General features: G+C 39.2%; 2 protein-coding genes across 2 annotated transcripts; one reads left to right on the top strand and one right to left on the bottom strand.

Annotated features, from left to right (window-relative positions):
• Nucleotides 1–2,669: 2,669 nt before the first annotated feature.
• Nucleotides 2,670–10,998, bottom strand: btr09 (bloodthirsty-related gene family, member 9). Its single transcript, XM_079867146.1, has 8 exons — nucleotides 10,346–10,998; nucleotides 7,298–7,359; nucleotides 6,620–7,170; nucleotides 5,587–5,682; nucleotides 5,238–5,471; nucleotides 5,030–5,168; nucleotides 4,199–4,225; nucleotides 2,670–4,047 (listed from the first exon to the last, which is right to left on the bottom strand). Exons 1-8 carry the CDS (start codon nucleotides 10,399–10,401, stop codon nucleotides 3,773–3,775), a joined length of 1,440 nt encoding a protein of 479 aa, XP_079723272.1. The 5' UTR covers nucleotides 10,402–10,998; the 3' UTR covers nucleotides 2,670–3,772.
• faah2b (fatty acid amide hydrolase 2b) lies at nucleotides 10,998–16,251 on the top strand. The gene is made up of 11 exons (XM_079867180.1): nucleotides 10,998–11,317; nucleotides 12,311–12,393; nucleotides 12,481–12,617; nucleotides 13,338–13,547; nucleotides 13,737–13,856; nucleotides 13,964–14,099; nucleotides 14,192–14,309; nucleotides 14,437–14,556; nucleotides 15,042–15,150; nucleotides 15,312–15,500; nucleotides 15,965–16,251. Exons 1-11 carry the CDS (start codon nucleotides 11,066–11,068, stop codon nucleotides 16,138–16,140), a joined length of 1,650 nt encoding a protein of 549 aa, XP_079723306.1. The 5' UTR covers nucleotides 10,998–11,065; the 3' UTR covers nucleotides 16,141–16,251.
• The last annotated feature ends 65 nt before the right edge of the window (nucleotides 16,252–16,316 follow it).

The following is a 16,316-nucleotide window of genomic DNA, read 5'->3' as shown; positions in this document are numbered from 1 at the left end:
TGCTCCTCTTGCTGTTGTTAATGGGTGTAGAATTGTTATTGCATGCAGCAGAACATGAAGGAGTGTGTATGGTGCGCTCACGGGTATACCATGTAGAAACTGCTCATACTACTCCTACTGTATACTGCTGCCATCTAGTGGCATGAGACTAATCAGAAAATAGTGTGCCCAAAGTTAAGATTAACCTGAACTAATATGGGGGCTATAGTAGAGGGGTCCACACTTTTTAAATCATGCATTCATACTTAAAATACGAAAACATGTGTTATACACTATAGGAATTATTGTTGCAATTAGCTATCATCACAACTTATTATGTACAATAATGTATGTAATAATGTAGTAACAATGTACGTAAACCTGTTAAATAAATGAAAGATATTTCATGGATAAAGTTCAGATTTTTTATTATGCCAGGCAATAATTGAAAAGGTATGATTCTTTACAGGTCAGCATCACATCATTACACTCTGACATGCATAAAAGAATTTCCTACAAAAATGCTAAACATTTACAATTACTGCAGTATATAGACTTGTACAGTCTGTAATCAAAAATGCACATATATCAATCTTTAAGCAAAAGCACATACATATATCCTGATTCAGATTCATGATTATATTTTAAAAAGTCATCATCTAGGACCTTTCATTTGGGTGTAATTTATTCATTGTAACTGACAGGTGAGATGATCAGTGGTGCTGAATGTTTACCTTTATCATTAGTCCAAGGGCTTAAATAAGGATAGAGTTTCTCTGTAAAAGACTGATCGGTGAAAGAGTAGATATGAGACCTGGACTCCACATCATAAAAGGAGACCAGACCCTCCTCATAATCCACAAACACACCCACCTTATGAGGCTTCACTCTCAGAGAGAGAGACACAGAGGAAGACTCACCAGCTTTATACACTACCGTTCAAAAGTTTGGGGTCGGTAAGATTTTTTTAATGTTTTTATAAGAAGTGTCTTCTGCTCACCAAGGCTGCATTCATTTGATAAAAAAACAATAAAAAAAACAGTAATATTGTGCAATATTATGAGAATTTAAAATGACTGTTTTCTATTTTAATATATTTAAAACTGTAATTTATTCCTGTGATCAAAGCTGAATTTTCAGCATCATTACTCCAGTCTTCAGTGTCACATGATCCTTCAGAAATCATTCTAATATGATGATTTGATTCTCAAGAAACATTCATTATTATTTTCAATGTTAAAAACAGTTGTGTACATTTTTTTTTTCAAAATTATTTGATGAATAGAAAGTTCAAAAGAACAGCATTTATTTAAAATAGAATATTTTCTAACATTATAAATGTCTTTACTGTAACTTTTGATCACTTTAACTCATCCTTGATGAATAAAAGTATTGATTTATTTGATTTCTTTCCCCCAAAAATAAAATTAAAATTCTTACTGACCCCAAAATTTTTAACGGTATAGTGTTTAATGTTACAAAAGCTTTAGATTTCAGATAAATGCTGTTCTTTTGAACTTTCTATTCATCATAGCATCATGAAATAAAAATGTAAATAACTGTTTTCAACATTGATAATAATCATAAATGTTTCTTGAGCATCAAATCATCATATTAGAATTATTTCTGAAGGATCATGTGACACTGAAGACTGGAGTAATGATGCGGAAAATTCAGCTTTGATCACAGGAATAAATTACACTTTACTGTATATTCACATAGAAAACAGTCATCTTAAATTGGAATATTTCACAATATTACTGTTTTTGTTTGTATTTCTAATCAAATAAATGCAGCCTTGGTGAGCAGAAGATACTTCTTTTAAAAACATTAAAAATCTTACTGACCCCAAACTTTTGAACAGTAGTGTACATGTTTCCATTACTTTGCCACACACTCCAATTTCCATTCTCGGGTCAGGACAGAGGTACAGATCCCTCTTCCTGTTAATGGATTCTCTTGCCACACCTAAACACCACTGTGTCATTCCCTGTACCTGTCCTGCACCTCAAAATAAAACCTCCTTTCCCAGCAATAGCCGCGTTTCCACTGTCGAGCCAAAAGCGGGCGTGCTAGTGCGTGCTAGGGCCTGTCAATTCCGGGGCTTCCTCGGGGCCAACGGCCAGGGTTTTCTGGACCGACGAATACCTTGGTCCAAACGACTCGATGAGCTGTCATAAAGTGCGCGCTCTCACTTAAATTTCTTCCGTGATCAGTCACGTTAGGCCTGTCGCTCCGGAGACTGAAGCTGGATCACGAACAGTACAGATCCATCCTCGAGTAACAACGAGAGTAAATGAAGACTGCTATGTTCATTCTTACATCCAACAACAAAACACAACAATCGCTTAGGAGACATTCTTGTCTACAGCTGCTCCGGCGTCGAAACACTGGTGGATGTGTGCAGCTCACTCAGGGTGGGTCTATGCTCAAACTGCAGTGTCAATCAACAGTCGTGGGAGGGGCCTGTGCAAAGTGACGTCACATTGCCCCAAATCTGAGAACGGCTTGTTCTGAGACAGTGCTTATGATTTATGGAGATTTTAAATTCTGTCAGTATGTCTATCTAGTCTCTTTATACCGGACTGTCTGATATGCATTTTTTTTTTTTCGGGAGCTTCCTCTGTTTCTCTGACTGAAAATATAACTGTATTGGGAGAGAGTGCTAAAGCTCCTCAGGTCGTATTTTTGGTGGTATATTTGTAGAAATTATCATTCTTTCTAAATGTGATGTAGGCCTATGTCCTGTAACAAATAAACAGAAACAGACGCAACTGAATAGGTAAAGTGTCCCCTCTTTCTTTTGTGAAATAACGGTAAACCACTTAATTTCTGTGTGACTAATGTGCAATTTTGACACAAATGAATTAATTTTATAAAACGGAGAGTTCCAGTCCTTGATTCTGATTGGTTGAGCCGCGTTCGAAGTCGTTGTAAATGACTCAAGCATACACCTGTGACCGCAGGTGCATTTGTATTACTGCGCAACTGCCGTTTGTGATTCTTTGTTGCTGCATGTGTTGCTTAGCAAACCCTTTGGAACTACATTGCTAGGGGGAGGAATAAATGTGTTATAACGTTATATTTTTTGTTGCTGGTGTTTATTTTATGAATAAAATAAATATTAAAATGAATATTTATATGGAGTAATCGTTTTATAAAAGCAATAAAAAGCAATATAAAAGCAGTTAAGGGGGTTAACAACGCTCCTTAGCTATTCTAAATCCACTGTAAAACGCGGCTTCAAGGGGCTTATTTATTGCTTAAATTATAATTATACCATGGTCTGGACGAATACTCGATTCTGATTGGCTGCAGGGTGTCCATTAAAAGGTGATAGAGGACACCTAGTAAATAAACCGTCAGGCGTAACCAGGGAAACCAAGTTATTGTTTGTAAAAACTTTAGATTTCGATTGTAAAACTAATTAAAATATAAACTAATGTTTTAAAAATGTGTTATTTGGCAAGTGACCACGGTATAAGCGGGTTAATGCCCTTCGAGGTGTCCATTGTGAGGTATTAATGGACTTCGGCGGAGTCGACTGTCTGACAATGGACACCTCGTCGGGCATTAACCCTTACATGTATCACTTTTTACTGTAAACCTGTGGTAAACCATCGATGCTTGGGTTTTTAATCTTCAAGTAAACAACAAAAATGGCAGCATTTTATCATGTTCGTTTTGCGATCTCGCTCTTTCCAGTGATTACTTTCTGATTAGTTTTCTGATAAAACTTCCATTTGTAGGTGAAATGATGGGTTTGTGTGACATTGTTCCAAAGAGGCGTGTTTTAGTGAAGCTCTGCGGAGCTTCTGGCCCAATTGCGGAGCTTCTGGCCCGGTTTTGGGCTCGGTGCTAATAGCACAAGGCTATTAGCCCGGCACAGCCCGTTTAAAGCCCTGACTCGCACTGGCCCGACAGTGGAAACGCGGCTAATAATACAATCATCAAACCTCTTGTAATTGTGTGGGTAGTCATGCTTTATGTTTCCAAGTCGCACTTGTTTTCCATCTTCTGCTAGGGTCAGTTCAGGGTTTGCTTTATTAGGATCCAGAGTCACATCCACTGAGAGAGAGAGAATTTGAATCACAGCTTCATAACAGAAAGATTATGGAATTACAAGTTCAGTCAAACTGGAATACGGTAAATCCCTTATCAGTTCATTTAAGGTAACGTTATTGTGAGAATATATATGAGTGAGTATCATACACTGTACCTGCATACCGCTGGATCCTCTTCATCACTGTGGCATACATGAAAACAAAAGATGATGAGATCTTTATTTACATATAGACATTTATGAATTGAATTTTTGTTTAAAGGGTTAGTGCACCCAAAAATGAAAATGCAGACAGTAATTACTCACCCTCATGTTGGTTCCAACCCCGTAAGACTTTCGTTCATCTTCGGAACACAAATTAAGATATTTTTTATTAAATCTGAGTGCTGGATCACTCCTCCATAGGCTTCTATGGGATCGAAACTTGCCGGCCCAGAAAAGTTAATAAAGACATTGTTAAAATAGTCCAAGTGACTACAGTGGCTCAACCATAAGTTTATCAAGCGACGAGAATACTTTTTGTGCGCAAAAAAACCAAAAATAACGACTTTATTGACTTGATAAACTTATGGTTGAGCCACTGTAGTCACCTGGACTATTTTAACAATGTCTTTACTAATTTTTTGGGCTGGCAAGTGATCCAGCTCTCAGATTTAATCAAAATTATTTTAATTTGTGTTCCGAAGCTGAACGAAGGTCTTACGGGGTTGGAACAACATGAGGGTGAGTAATTACTGACAGAATTTTCATTTTTGGGTGAACTAACCCTTTAAATGCTATAGAGCAAATAATACACTGCAGACTGATGCATGTGATTAAATGCAAATGCTTATTTAAGAATAAAACAACTTTGAAAGAATGCAAGGACCTTACATTAGCAGCCTGGCCTTTTTGAAAAGTGACTGTTTGCAAAAGTTTGATCGTTCTGTAATTGCTGATGAATTGAGATAAGACAATTATTGTGAAATGAAAATCTGTGCAACCTACCAGTTTGACTGAGTTTCTTATCTAGAGTGTCCTGCAGCTGAGCCAGAGCACTCCTCAAAGTCTCCACACTCCCGCAAGTGTTAATACTGATCCCAGTCCAGATCTTGGTGTCTAACGGGCTGCACAGGGATGGATAAGTCTACAGCAGGAGAGAAGCATGTTGAGTGTTGTCCTGTGATGTGCTGCGAGCAGAGAGACAGACACTGACCTGTAGGAGGTGCAGGTGATCTTCAGTGTGTGAGAGCTGCTCCAGCTCAGTGTCTCTTCTCTTCAGCTCAGTGATCTCCTGCTTCAGCTCTTTAATGAGCTCTTCAGCCTGCTTCTCCTCTGCTTTCTGCTTCTGCTCCATCACCTCCAGCAGCTCAGACTGACAGCTCTCAATGGAGCGGATCAGATCCGTGAACAGCTCAACACAGTCCGCTTTCTGTTTTTCAGTGTTCTCCTGATTAGTCAGAATCATGGAAAAAAATCATTTATTTTTCAGAACTTTTAAAAAAAAATGTATCTAATAAATCAATTATTCCCTTTTCTATAAATATTATATATATAAAACTTGCTTTTCTCAGCTTTACTGAGTGTTGGATTTCTTCAGTTTTCATTATTCTGTCTTGGATCATTTGCAGCACATCTGTCTGTGACTTCATCAGCTGGGTCTATAGACAGAACAACAGCAATAATAATAATAATAATAACAATAATAATGATGACAATAATAATAATAATAGTGCCTTAAAAGCAAGGTTCTCAAGGCAGACAACAAGAATATAAAAACAGTATATAAACATACATAAAATAATAAAGTAAAATCAATTAAAAGCTATCCTGAAAAAAAATGTCTTAAAGGAACATGCCGACTTTTTGGGACTTTAGCTTATTCCCCGTATCCCCCAGAGTTAGATAAGTCCATACATACCCTTCTCATCTCTGTGCGTGCCGTAACCCTGTCTGACGCACTCACCGCTAGCCTAGCTTAGCACAAAGACTGGAGGTAAATGGCTACAGCTAGCATACTGCTCCCAATAAGTGACAAAATAACAAGGTCACATGAGAGACAGCCATCTTCTAACCGTATACATACTGGGAACTATATTCTCCGAGGGCGAAGCACTGTGAGAGTGATTTGCTCACAGCACCTGAGAAGCCCCGTGGTAAGGAGCAGAGAGTTCACTCAGAGTTGGAGTAAATCACTCCGCAGAAGTAGCAGTGCTTCGCCTTCTGAGAATATAGCTCCCAGTATGTATACGGTTAGAAGATGGCTGTGTCTCATGTAACCTTGTTATTTGTACACTGACTATACAAATCACAACATGTAAATAGGAAAATGTTGCCGTTATTTTATCACTTATTGGGAGCAGTATGCTAGCTGGAGCCGTTTACCTCCAGTCTTTGTGCTAAGCTAGGCTAGCGGTGGGTGCGTCAGACAGAGTTACGGCACGCACGGAGATGAAAGGGTATGTATGGACTTATCTAACTCTGGGTGATACGGTGAATAAGCTAAAGTCCCAAAAAGTCGGTGTGTTCCTTTAAGAAACGTCTGTTCTTCTCTTTTTGAGTATTCTAAAGACATGTTTTCATTTAGCTATTTCCTACCTTCTTCTTTACACTCTCCTCCTCTACAAGGACGTTGTTGTGATTCTTGTGTTCGGTCACAGTGCAGATCATACACACACATGTCTGATCATCTCTACAGAACAGCTCAAGAGGTCTGTCGTGTTTCTGACACAAATGATCCTGGAGATTTTTTACAGGGTCAATAAGTTTGTGTTGTTTTAAACCTGGAACTCTCAAATGACGCTTCAGGTGAGCCTCACAGTAAGAGCTCTGACACACAAGGCATGACTTCAGGGCTTTCAGTTTCGTCTTCGTACAGATGTCACACAACACTTCAGGTATTTTCAGACGATTTCTCTTTTTATAGAGATCTACAATGGATCTGAGTGTTGTATTGACCTTGAGCTCAGGTTTTTGGTTGAATGTTTTTTTACATATTGGGCAGTTGTAGTCCTTACAGTTGTCCCAGAATTCTTTTAGGCAGATCTGGCAGAAGTTGTGTCCACATGGAGTGGTGACTGGATTGGTGAACACATCCAGACAGATGGAACACTGGAGCTCCTCATTCAAACCAGTGGAGGATGATGGGGCTGAAAAAAAAAAAAGATATTTAAAGAAGTATGAAGTGTAACTTCATTTATGATATTTACTTCACAAATGAGGAAAATTATTACGTCTTTCAAGCACTAATCCATTATTTTTGTGGGTTAGACTTACATGGAGATAAATCCAGATTCCTGGTCTCTCTTGGTTTTGGAGATTCTGCCAGTGCTTTTGCCCTTTTTAAGATTTAAATAAATAAATAAAGCCACATTAAGTCTTATTTCACAACAAAAATCATGACCAGTAGATTCATAGAGTAAAACAACAAATCATACATATTAATACTTTTTTTTTTTAAATCGCATTGTCAAAAACTTTAAAATAAAAATAATAATAAAATATATTTTTTCATCTCATGTTAGCTATAACTGTCACAAATTAGATCCAATGAAGACGATGAACATTGAGGTATTTATTAAACTAATCTTGTTACTTTTAAAAGTAATAACCAAGATGCGAGACAGCGTGGGTGCACTTAACACAAACAATAACCGACAATGAACATTGAACAAGGAGGAACTTAAATACACAGATGAACAATGGAGACAACAGCTGAAGACGATGAGTGAAGGCGATGATGATAGCTGACAGGTGCGGGTAATGGTGAAGGAGGTGCAGGTGTGGGCCAAGGAGGATGCTGGGAAATGTAGTGCAGACGGAGACCAACAGATGTCAGTGACGATGACAGTGACGATGACAGTGACAATGACAGTGACAGTTAGCTGGTGACTGTGACAGTACTCCCCCCCCTCCCGGCAGGCGCGTCCACGGGCTCAGGGACAGGCTTTGAGGGCTCAGGGGGCGATGCGGCCATCTTGTTGGAGATGAGGGTTCAGGCGCGGCTGACCAGGCGTGAACCATCTCTGGCTCGGCAGGCATGACGTGAACAGTCTCTGGTGCGACCATGACACCGGCATGGACACCAACGTCACCAATGGCACGGACACCAACTTCTCTGGCACAGACACCGGCACGGACACCAACGTCTCCGGAAAAGACACCAACGTCTCCGGAACGGACACCACCGTCTCCGGCACAAACACCAGCGTCTCCGGAACGGACACCAATGTCTCCGGAACGGACACCACTGTCAAAACACCAACGTCTCCGGAACGGACACCACGGACACCAACGTCTCCGGAACGGAGACCACGGACACCAAAGTCTCTGGCACGGACACCACCGTCTCCGGCACGGACACCAATGTCTCAGGAAAGGACACCACCGTATCCGGAAAGGACACCAACGTCTCCGGCACGGACACCACCGTCTCCGGAACAGACACCACCATCTCCGGAAAGGACACCACCGTCTCCGGCACGGACACCACGGTCTCCTGCACGGACACCAGCGTCTCCGGAACGGACACCACCGTCTCCGGCACGGACACCAATGTCACCGGCACGGACACCACCGTCTCCGGCACGGACACCAACGTCTCAGGAACGTTGTGAAAAAGTAAAGCAGAGATTACGACTTTGATGCAGAATCATGAACCTCGGGAATTCTGGGAAAAGCTTGGGGGACAGCCGGAAGAAATCAAGAAACATGTCCCAGATGACTTCACTCCTGTTCAACCCAAGCTCTATAAGGTTGGCTTGGGCTTGGGATACCTTGAACTTCCTCAGATCAACTACAAACTGTCTGTGGAGCAGACTTTACTGTGGGCCAGAACTGGGCCCTCATTAAATTATGGAATAATAAATAAATAAATATATATATATATATATATATATATATATATATATATATATATATATATATTAAAATAGGCCTATTTGTGGGAAAAAAAATGTAATATTTGAGTTACATAAAAGCTTTTTTATTTGTTTTCTTCCTAATTGTCCTTGAAATAGTGGTCAAGAACCCCCCACCACCCCCAACACAAAAATGGTTTGGCATGCACTGATCAAAATTTGATGTTGTCATTTGATTTGAAGTTCAGTACGCTCAAAATGTCCGGTCAGCACAAGTCCGATGCTCAGAAAAGGAAAGAAAAGAGAAGAAGAGAAGAAGAAAATAGAGGCCTTAGAGATTTTCTAAACAAATATTTAAAAAAAGGTGGTGACGGTGAAGATGGAACTAGTAAAGTCAACGTAGAGCAAGGTAAGAAACAGCGCAGCCAACGTTTACGAGCGTCAGGGGTTTTCCTGCTTTGAATTTTTTTTGGCGGCCACCAAAGCAAATTTTTGTCCCGCCAAAGCCTTATTTGATCGGTGAGTGATGTAGAATAGAATGACTGCTGCGCCTGACAGGTCGCATAACGAGCAGAAAGCCGCCACGTCCACTAATGACACGTCCAATACGCAAACGAATGACTTTAATGAATGGTTAAAACAACTGATCTGTCCAACACTGAATCGGTGTATAAAAAATCGGTAACACTTTACAATAATGTTCCATTTATTAAACTCTAGTTAACTACATTAGTTAACATACTATTAATAAACTGCACTTCTATTGTTAATATTAATTGTAACATTTAGGCTACTAATATCCTACATTATTGAAATCAAAAGTTGTATTTGTTAACATAGTTAATGCACAGGAGAGGAAGAGCAAGGGAAAAGGAGAGATCTGGGCCCGGGGGGGCCCATCTAAGATGATCTCGTCCCGGGCCCAGGCAAGACTGTCAGCTGGCCTGCGTATAGCCTACTGCATTAAAAGTCCCGTCCTATACACCTTTATTTTTGCATGATGCTGCATGCATGTCAGTAACTGTCAGTATAAGTAAGTGTAACATGGCCTGCGCAAGAAAAAACAGCTGACAAACAAACAAAACTATCAGTTGGCGCATGTGCCACTTAGTATAGCGGAATGTGCCAATGGCTTCAGTAAGATGCCATGTCACATTAATGTTAATACCGCCTCTCGCGTGACATTATTATGAATGTTGAAACTATATTTTTTCAGGATTCTTTGATGAATAGAAAGCTAAACAGAATTTATTTTAAATAGTTTTTTTTATATTATAAATGTATTTTCTGTCACTTTTATTCAATTTAATGTGCCCTCTGCAGCTTTTAAAACTAATCAAATGCTGATCGCATTTCAGTGCCGTAAAAAGAGCATCTGACTCATACTTAAACCTGGATTGCTCTGTTTTGTCTCAGACATGTACTGAATAAGACCACAACATGACACTATATGTCTTTCACGTACCTGTGAGTGTCGGCTGCGCTCTCATGCCTCTTACGTATGAATGGATGAACAAACATTCTGTTGTCTAAAGAAAAAACCTTTTCCAAAAGATTCCCAAAATTTTCGGCTTAGTTTCTTTTCACTGAAAGCTCCCGCCCACCTACATTAATCCCATAGCTCCTCCCATATTTTCTTACTCACATGAAACCATGAAACAGATGAAGTTTTACAGCTTTATTGTCTGTTTGACACACGTGTTAATTTGTATAAGTGTAAGAGGGTTTTAAAATAGGGCATAAAGAAGAGGTAAGCAAAACGTTGATACAATATTTGTTGTTGGGAACATTTGTTCAGACAAAGGCCTGTGATAAACATCTGGAATATATATTTTATAGACATACCAGATGACTATTACATAAAGAATAGTACAGATAATACTTGTGAAGCCCTTTAGACACCAGTTGACTGCTGGAAGAAGCTATGACAAATGAGTTAAGACAAATCCCAAAGTTTTTTTTCCTCCATACTGTCACCTTGATGAACTGAATCAACACTGAACTGACTTCAGCTGAACAGCAGCTGAAATGCACTGTAACTGTAAAACTGCTTTGAAACAATCTGTATTGTATAAAGCGTTTTAGAAATAAAGGTGACTTGACCATAAGTGTGGTGACTGCATAAATATTGTGATTGATACACAGGAGATAAATAAGGTCAAAGTTCAGCGTCTACAGGGATGAAATGCTAGGGGTGTGGCATGTGTACACTGCTCTTTTCATCTGTTGCCGCATGATCTCTGCTCTCCCCACAATGGCTTTGACAATCGGAGAGCGGGTGCAGCATTGCCTCCTGGTCCTCGTGCCTAGGCTGTTCTTGGCTCTCTTTAGGCTGGTCTCACCCGGCTCAAAGCGACCAAAACATCTCCCTCCTATCAGAAACCCACTGCTTACACTCTCTGCAGTGCAACTAGCTGAGAAGATACGCAGAAGAGAGGTTTGGGCTTTCATTTGCATTAGTTCTGTCATGGCTGAGCATTAGTGAATGTATAGAGGCTACTTGTGAACTTAATGAATGAAAAGAAGGCTAATATAATCAGTTATTTTATCTTAAGGTTTCTTGCTGTTTTTTTCACGAATAAATCTCTGTTTCTATTATGCAAGGCAACAATGATTGCCTGTAGTGTGCACTAAAAGAATGACAGCTCAGCACCAAACTTAAATGTAACTTGTTGCTGTAACAGTGTCTCTGTTCCAAAGGTTTAAATCAGGCATGCTTTATTGCATATATCTATAGACTAGACTGTAATCTTGAGTTATCTTGTTGACTTTATCATGGATAAAAGTAACAAAGGGCTCTGAAGCCAAAATGTTCTGGCACACCGTGGCTCACTTCCCTTCCCTTTATATCCAAAGCTCCTACACGTGGAGAAAACATATATTGCACTGTGCTTTATTTGTTGCTTACTAAATAACACGAAACATGCCATTAAAAAAAGACTTAAAATTGTCAAAAAAAAAAAAGTTCAGTTCACCCAAAAATGAAAATTGTTTAATTTACACACCCTCATGTAGTAACAGATCTTTTTGACTTTGTTCTGTGGAACACAAATGAGATTGAAAAAAACCATGATAAAAAAGAAAAGAAATTCTATTCCACAAAAGAAAGTCATATAGGTTTGGAACGACATATGATCTATAAAGTATCAATTAAGAAAATGTTTACATTTTGCTTTTTTTTTTTTGTTGAAAATTCCATTTTTTTAAGGAAACTATTTACACTACAGGCACTGCAAAGTATGATAAACAATGTTTACAGGGTCCTCTGATAATGTCTGTAAGTGATTATGTACGCAAGTAATATAAGTCCTAAAACAACATCACTTCACTTACATATTCACCACTGTAGATGGAGCTAGACTAAAGCAACCACTGCTTGCCATGGTCTTTTGTAAAACTGAACATTAACCTTTTTGATTTGTAAATTCAGGTTACTAGTGTGGAAGTTGTGCAGGCCTACATTGACAGGATCCAGGAAGTAAACCCACTGCTCAATGCTTTGGTCAAAGACAGGTGAGCACTCGCTTTATAGAGCTGGCAACATTTATGGATGACTGAACAGGACATTTCACTTTAAATGTCCACTGTCCTCTCTTTCAGGTTCTCATCCGCCCTTCAGGAAGCCACTCATGCAGATAAACTAATAGAGGAGGAGAATGGAGGAGAGGAAGTTCTGAGGAACCGATTTCCACTGCTGGGTGTTCCACTGTCTGTCAAAGAGGCATTCGCACTACAGGGTGCACTTCCCAGAATCCTCTTTGCCTTGCATCAACCCACACAGTATCACCCTGACTACGTTTATTTTGAGATAAAGTCTATTTGACTAATTCTCGCTATTTAAACAGCTATTTGCCAGCAAAAAACGTGGGCACAAAATACTGGGTTACGCTTTATTTTGACAGTCCACTTTAGACATTCTACTAACTCCAGTTAGGGTTAGTAGAATAGGTTGACATGTACATGCATAGTTGCTTATAGTCACTAGAACGTCTGTTGGGGATCATCAAAATAAAGTTACTTATAGTTAGAAGAATGTCTAAAGTGGACCATAGAAATAACGTATATTACCAAATATTGATTCGAATTGTTCTCTTAAAGCCTCTGCTAAGGAAATCAATGGACCTATCAGTGACTGTACTGAAAGTGACTTTGTTATGGACAATGTACGGTTTTGGACTAGCACTATTTGTTTTCTAAGTACAAGCTTCAAGATTGGTAAAATTATAAAACAATGTCAACTAAAATCAATATCTTTACAATATCAATATCAAATGTGTCAAAAACTGATTCTGCTTCAGAATAAATTATATTTATATATGCATTTTTATATTTTTTACGGACAAGCAACTTTTTTTACTCGGACAAGTGAATGACCGAGCACATGACAAGGCTTAATGTCAAACCCTGCTGTATAGGATAGTAGAAATTATTCATTTTTATGTTATCTGCTCCCACAGGTATGCCCAATTCTGGCGGGTTGAAATCCCGGAGAAGAGTACTTGCCAATGTGGATGCTCCTCCTGTGGCTCTGTTGAAGAGAGCTGGAGCCATTCCTCTAGGCGTCACCAACACCAGTGAGCTTTGCATGTGGATGGAGTCCAACAACCACCTCTATGGGATCACCAGTAACCCCTATGACCTCGAGAGGATGTGTGGAGGAAGCTCAGGTCTTGCAAAAAAGAAAAGGAATCTTTTTTTATAAATCTTATATAAATCTTAAACTCATTAAGACTATACAAAAATTGTACTTCATTGGTCACGGTTTCAATTTCATGTTTTTTGATGTTCAGCTTAACATAACATTAAAAAGTTGATAATTAGCCATAAACTATTAAACATTGATTCTTTCTTGGTAGGTGGAGAGGGAAGTATCATCGGTGGTGGTGCATCTGTGATAGGTATCGGTTCTGACATTGGAGGAAGTATCCGCATGCCGTGTTTTTTCAATGGGATATTTGGCCACAAACCTTCAAAAGGTATGCATTTTGCTGTAAGGACAATCAGAAAAACATCTTTCTGTTAATAGGAAAAATAGGGTGTATCTTATCATAAAGGGAGAGTTTATTTCTTTATTTCATTTCAGGTGTGGTTTTAAATGACGATCAGTTTCCCACATGTTCTGGTCTCCAAAATGACTACCTGAGTTCTGGTCCAATGTGTCGCTACGCTGAAGACCTGCTCCCTCTTCTGAAGATAATGGCTGGGCCCACTGCAGACAAGTACATCTCAAATAAATATAAACCAGAGAATGCAAATTTTTTTTATTTTTTTTTTAAACAAATTAGTACTGACACCAACTATTATTTTCTAGGCTCTTCCTCTCAAAAGAGGTGGATCTGAAAAAGTTACGTTTCTTCACTGTAGTAGATGATGGTGGATCTCCATTGACATCTCCAGTAGACAAACAGCTCATTGAAGCTCAAAAGAGGGTGAGAAGCAAACCAAAGCAACTACTACATTATTTGCATTTAACATATACACACATATACAATATTGGTGAATATATCCAGAATACTAATATGAGCCTTATTTGAAAAATGTTGTTTCTGTTCGCAGGTGGCTGCACGTTTAGAGGCGGATCTGGGAGTTACAGTTAAAGAAGTTCGTTTTCCTCAGCTCAAATACTCTTTTCAGATTTGGGACACATTCTTGGCTCTACCTGACAAAGATGGCAAGGTGTGTAGTACCATAAGTTACTTAACATTCAGTATTATCATCTATTTGACTGGAACGAATTCGTTTCATGATTGGCAATTTTTTGCAAGGTCGACACTGTTATTGAACTGAACTGAATCAACATTGAACTGCATTGAGAGCTGCTTATAGCTGAACTTTACACAGTGAACTGAACCAATATTGAACTCGCTTGTCTTTTTAGAGCTACTTTACAGCAAATTTAAATTTGTCTCATACTGGATACATTTTACATCACTCAACATATTTTCCTGTTTATTACTGTGAAGCTGCTTTGAAACAGTTTGTATTGTATGCAGCGCTAAAATCAAGTTGACTTGACTTGAGTACTTTATGAAAGAATCAGTTGCTTAAAGTCTATATTGTTTACTTGCTTTCAACAAATGACTGTAGCAACTAGCAACCACAAAAAACATGGTACATGCAGAGAATTAGAGCAAGTTTGAGTGTTTTTGTGTTTATTCCAGCCTCCACAGCCTTTTGTTGAGCTAATGGCAGATGGAGGCTCCGTGTGGCCTATTTGGGAGCTAATAAAGAGGACATTTGGAAGATCTGAACACACTGTGGCTGCTATTGGTAAACTCTATCACTGATCTAAATACTGTATAGTAATTTTTGGCAAAGTCATGTTTTAACTGTGGTTGTTCAGGGTTGAATAATTGGGGCTTGTTCTGATCTTGTTCTTCAAACTAGCAACTGGCAGGAGACACATGTATTTCCCTTGTGGCTGATTTCAGGTTTGGCTCTAATGGAGAGTTCTCACAGCTCTAAGCCATCTCAGTTCATGCTAAAGCAGAAGGAAGAACTGCAAAGAGAGATGGAGGATCTGCTGGGGACAGATGGAGTGCTGCTCTACCCCTCTCATCCTCTTCTCGCCCCCAAACACCACCACCCCCTATTTACCCCATATAATATTGGTTACACAGGTAACAGTTGCTTAACTAACAATCTCAAACATAACCCTTTACTAATGTAATTTAGCTGATCATTTTATTTTTAGCAGTTACCATGTGTCAGTCTCAATCATTAGAACCAGAGATTGTTGTGCCTTTATCATATATTATTAAACACACAATGTCCACTTTTGGAAATTTGATGCTCTTGATCTGGGCCATAGATATGGAGTCCATTAAGTAACAATAACCTTATATGTGTCTATTACGGTCAAGAAATGGATTATAAAAAGTTACTAAAGAGATTAAAGCCATTATTAGTTGAAGAGGTCAGACAGGAACAGACTTCAGAATTGAGTTTATCTTTGCAGCAAGGCTAATCAATAACATTAGGAGTGACAAATAGATAGAAGTAGATGGAAATCCTTTAAATATACAGCAAAGAATATATATTAATATAATTGAAACCGCTTTCACTTGTTTTCACCTATTTCTAGGGATCCTGAACATCCTCGGCCTGCCGGTGACCCAGTGTCCACTGGGATTGAGTAAGGAGCGATTGCCCTTGGGCGTGCAGGTGGTGGCTGGGAAGTTTCAAGACCGTCTGCCCTTGGCTGTGGCGCTCTACCTGGAGAAGACTTTCGGAGGCTGGGTCGATCCTGGAGTGGCTTGAGCAGTGAAGACACTGGAGGAAATGCTGGATCTAGGCATGACATAGCAAAGCAAGTTTCTCAGGAATAGACAACCTCAACAAACATTGATTTAAAGGGATAGTTGACCCAAAAATGAAATTTCTCATCATGTACTTGCCCTCACGTTGCTCCAAACTCATAGGATTTTCTTTCTCCT

Source organism: Squalius cephalus (genome assembly GCF_949319135.1).
Source record: "Squalius cephalus genome assembly, chromosome: 3".
NCBI classification, from domain to species: Eukaryota; Metazoa; Chordata; class Actinopteri; order Cypriniformes; family Leuciscidae; genus Squalius; species Squalius cephalus.
This window is presented reverse-complemented; position numbering and strand designations above follow the sequence as displayed.